At 32.5% G+C, this 2,946-nt stretch overlaps 1 protein-coding gene across 1 annotated transcript in view; it reads right to left on the reverse strand.

Annotated features, from left to right (window-relative positions):
* Window positions 1-2,539, reverse strand: part of LOC106472962 (sodium- and chloride-dependent glycine transporter 1-like) — a 44,510-nt gene extending 41,971 nt beyond the window's left edge. Inside the window, exon 1 of the mRNA XM_013933630.1 lies at window positions 2,278-2,539. Within this exon, the coding sequence (XP_013789084.1) occupies window positions 2,278-2,313 (36 nt within the window). The 5' untranslated portion in view covers window positions 2,314-2,539. The remainder of the gene's footprint in view (window positions 1-2,277) is intronic.
* Between the last annotated feature and the right edge of the window lie 407 nt (window positions 2,540-2,946).

Genomic DNA, 2,946 nt, shown 5'->3' on the forward strand with positions numbered 1-2,946 from the left:
GACCATTTTAACTTATATAGTGCTCTGTGAACACAAATTAGTTAGCATAAATCAGTTCAATGACGAAAAATTAGGTGTATATTTATAAACTATTAAAACTGGCTTGGGAAATCTCATCATTACACTTTCATTACCTACATTTGTCGCCAGCCGTAATGCCACCTTCAGGGAAATGTTCGTATATTAAATGTTAAAACTAACATATATATACTATACACACACACACACACACATATTTACTGTAAAACAATTTTTTTTATGGAATCCAGATCCTTTTGTAAAGCAGTAGCATCCTCCTCACAACCAGCAAGGCCCAAAACGTTAATCTCATCAGCAAATGTAAGTAATCTATTCACCTTTCCTTCATTCACATCCTTGAAGTAAATTAAAAAGGGAAAAGGACTTAACACTGAGCCCTGAGGTACCCTAGTCGTGACATCAATCCAGTTTGACCTAAATCCATTTGTAATAACACTCCGTTGTCTTCCATCTAACCAGTTTTCTGTCCAAGGAGTCAATATATCCCCATACCTAACCTTTTTACAAAGCCTTTTATATAGCACCTTGTTAAATGAGTTCTGAACAATTTAGAAACACAAAATCCACACTCATGTCCTCATCTACATAAGCAGTACTCTCTTCAGAGAATGCCAAAAGATTAGTAAGGCAAAATTTTTCCCTAGTGAAATCATACGAACTAGCCAACAAAATTAAACAAAAAAATTAAAATTATTTTGCAAATTATCTATTATCAGACTTTCAAAAACTTCTCTCGCCACTGATTCGGGACTAATAATAATAATCCAATAATTACTTGGACAATTTTTATGACCTCCCTTGCAAAGAGGAGTAACATTACCCAATTTCCAATCTTCTTGTACCTGCCCACTATTCAAGAACTCAGAAAAAATATTAGCAAGTGTTTACATGTCCAATCCTTAGCCTCTTTCAAAATTCTTGGGTAAATAAGTCTTTAAAACTTCCAGATTTTTTCTTAAGCTCAGAATTAATGTGATCATCTTGTTTCCATCTAGCAGCTGTTCAGGATGAGGGATATTGCTTAAGTCTTCATTAGTACAAATTGAAGAGAAGATAGAAATTAATAACCCAGCCATCCCATAATGATCAGATATTAACCTTTCTGTATTACCCCTCAAAGGCCTATTATTCCTAACATTTTGCTTACCTTTAATGTATTTAAAAGATTTTTGGTTAAGAGCAAAGCCACATTGGGCTATCTTTGTATCCAACGCGGGGAATCAAACCTCGTTGCAAGTCAGTAAACTTAACGCTGTCCCACCGGGGGAACTGTATTTAAATACGTCCCTATTATTACTTTTACATTTTCAGACCTTTTTCATACACTTTTTTTTTTTTTTATTTCCTAATTTTCCATTTGACCAGCTTTCTTGATCTTCTACAATCCTACTAATCTTTCACCATTTCAGTCAATTTAAAACTTTTTTTATTTATAATGCTTTTCTTTAATTTTATCCTTTACACCCTTTGTAAGCCAACCTGATTTTCTACTTGTAGCCACCCTTCTTTGTCTCTAAGGAACATGCCTATCTTGGATATTTAAGAATTTATTTTCAAAAATTCTCCACATTTCATTAGTATCTCCAACTAATTCAGTTTCCTCACAACAGATAATTATTGTACATTTATTCAAAATTTGCTTTTTGGAAAATTGGAACTATCCAATCACATGAAAATGTAAATATCACATCACAGCTAAAATCTGAAAATTACTTTGATTCATCGATCAAGCCGTTATTAAAATTATGATGCATCATTAAAAGAGTTCTTGTAATTATCCAACATCTACAACCCAGTAGTTCAATGTTTGAATGTCTCGGGTGTTGACTGCCAGCTATATCTAAACTTTAAACCCCAGTATTTTACTAATTGAATGTCATTGGTATTTACTGCTAATATCCACAACCATTAATTCAGTACTTGATCTGATACAAATATATATTTAAAAAAAAATTCATGTACTTAAGTTATATTACTTTTAAGGATATCCTAAATGTTCAGTCGGAATATACGAGAGGTAGGGTAGCTTAAGACACACGTGTATAGTTTCTACATATTCCGAATCTATATAAAGCCCTGAAGTTCCTAATTCTTTCAGGAAGTGGTAGCTTATAAATCTCTTATTAATAGTACATATAGTTTGTCATTGTTTGAGTCCCGAGATGTAATCTAGATGGAAGTCCTAAACATCTTAGCTTGCTGTCCTCATTTTGAATATTAACCTCAGAAGCATCTTACCTTGCTGTCCCTATTTTGAATATTAACTTCGGGCATCCCTATTTCTAGTGCCGTTTTCTTCTCCGAAATAATAAGTTTGCACCACCACTAGTGTCAACAAGTAGAGAAATAATGATGAACTATTTTTTAAAATTTGTAATCACACGTTTCATAGCCTAACGTACTATATTCCTCTCTTGACAGTGACACCTTTTATAAACCATTCAAACAGAATATTTACGTCTGCCCACGTGACTTGCTGTTCAGTAACTTCTATGGAATGCATCGAGTTGGAAAGAAATTACGTCAACGGGGTTGCCATTTTGACAGGAAGTGATAAGAAAATATCCTATTCGGAAAATAATAATAAAGGTGCGTAGGTGTGAGTAAGAATTTTCTGATGAAAGGATAAAAAATATTTCTTGTTTATAAAGAATCCAGTTTACTAATATAATTTACTTTTGAAAAACAACAACTTTTTATTGACGTCAGTGATTAACTTATTCATCCATTAGATTTTACATGTTACTGTTAAGTATACGGTTTATATTATAGTACAAGAAAAAATGCTTAATACTATAGCAAAAAGTCTGCTTCCTAAGCAAATTATTCAACACCAATTACAAACATGTTATTTGATAATTTGTACAAGAAGTGTTGCTACACACCTTCAATAAAAATGATAATTAA

Source organism: Limulus polyphemus, unplaced genomic scaffold (assembly GCF_000517525.1).
Source record: "Limulus polyphemus unplaced genomic scaffold, Limulus_polyphemus-2.1.2 Scaffold5774, whole genome shotgun sequence".
Taxonomy (NCBI): Eukaryota; Metazoa; Arthropoda; class Merostomata; order Xiphosura; family Limulidae; genus Limulus; species Limulus polyphemus.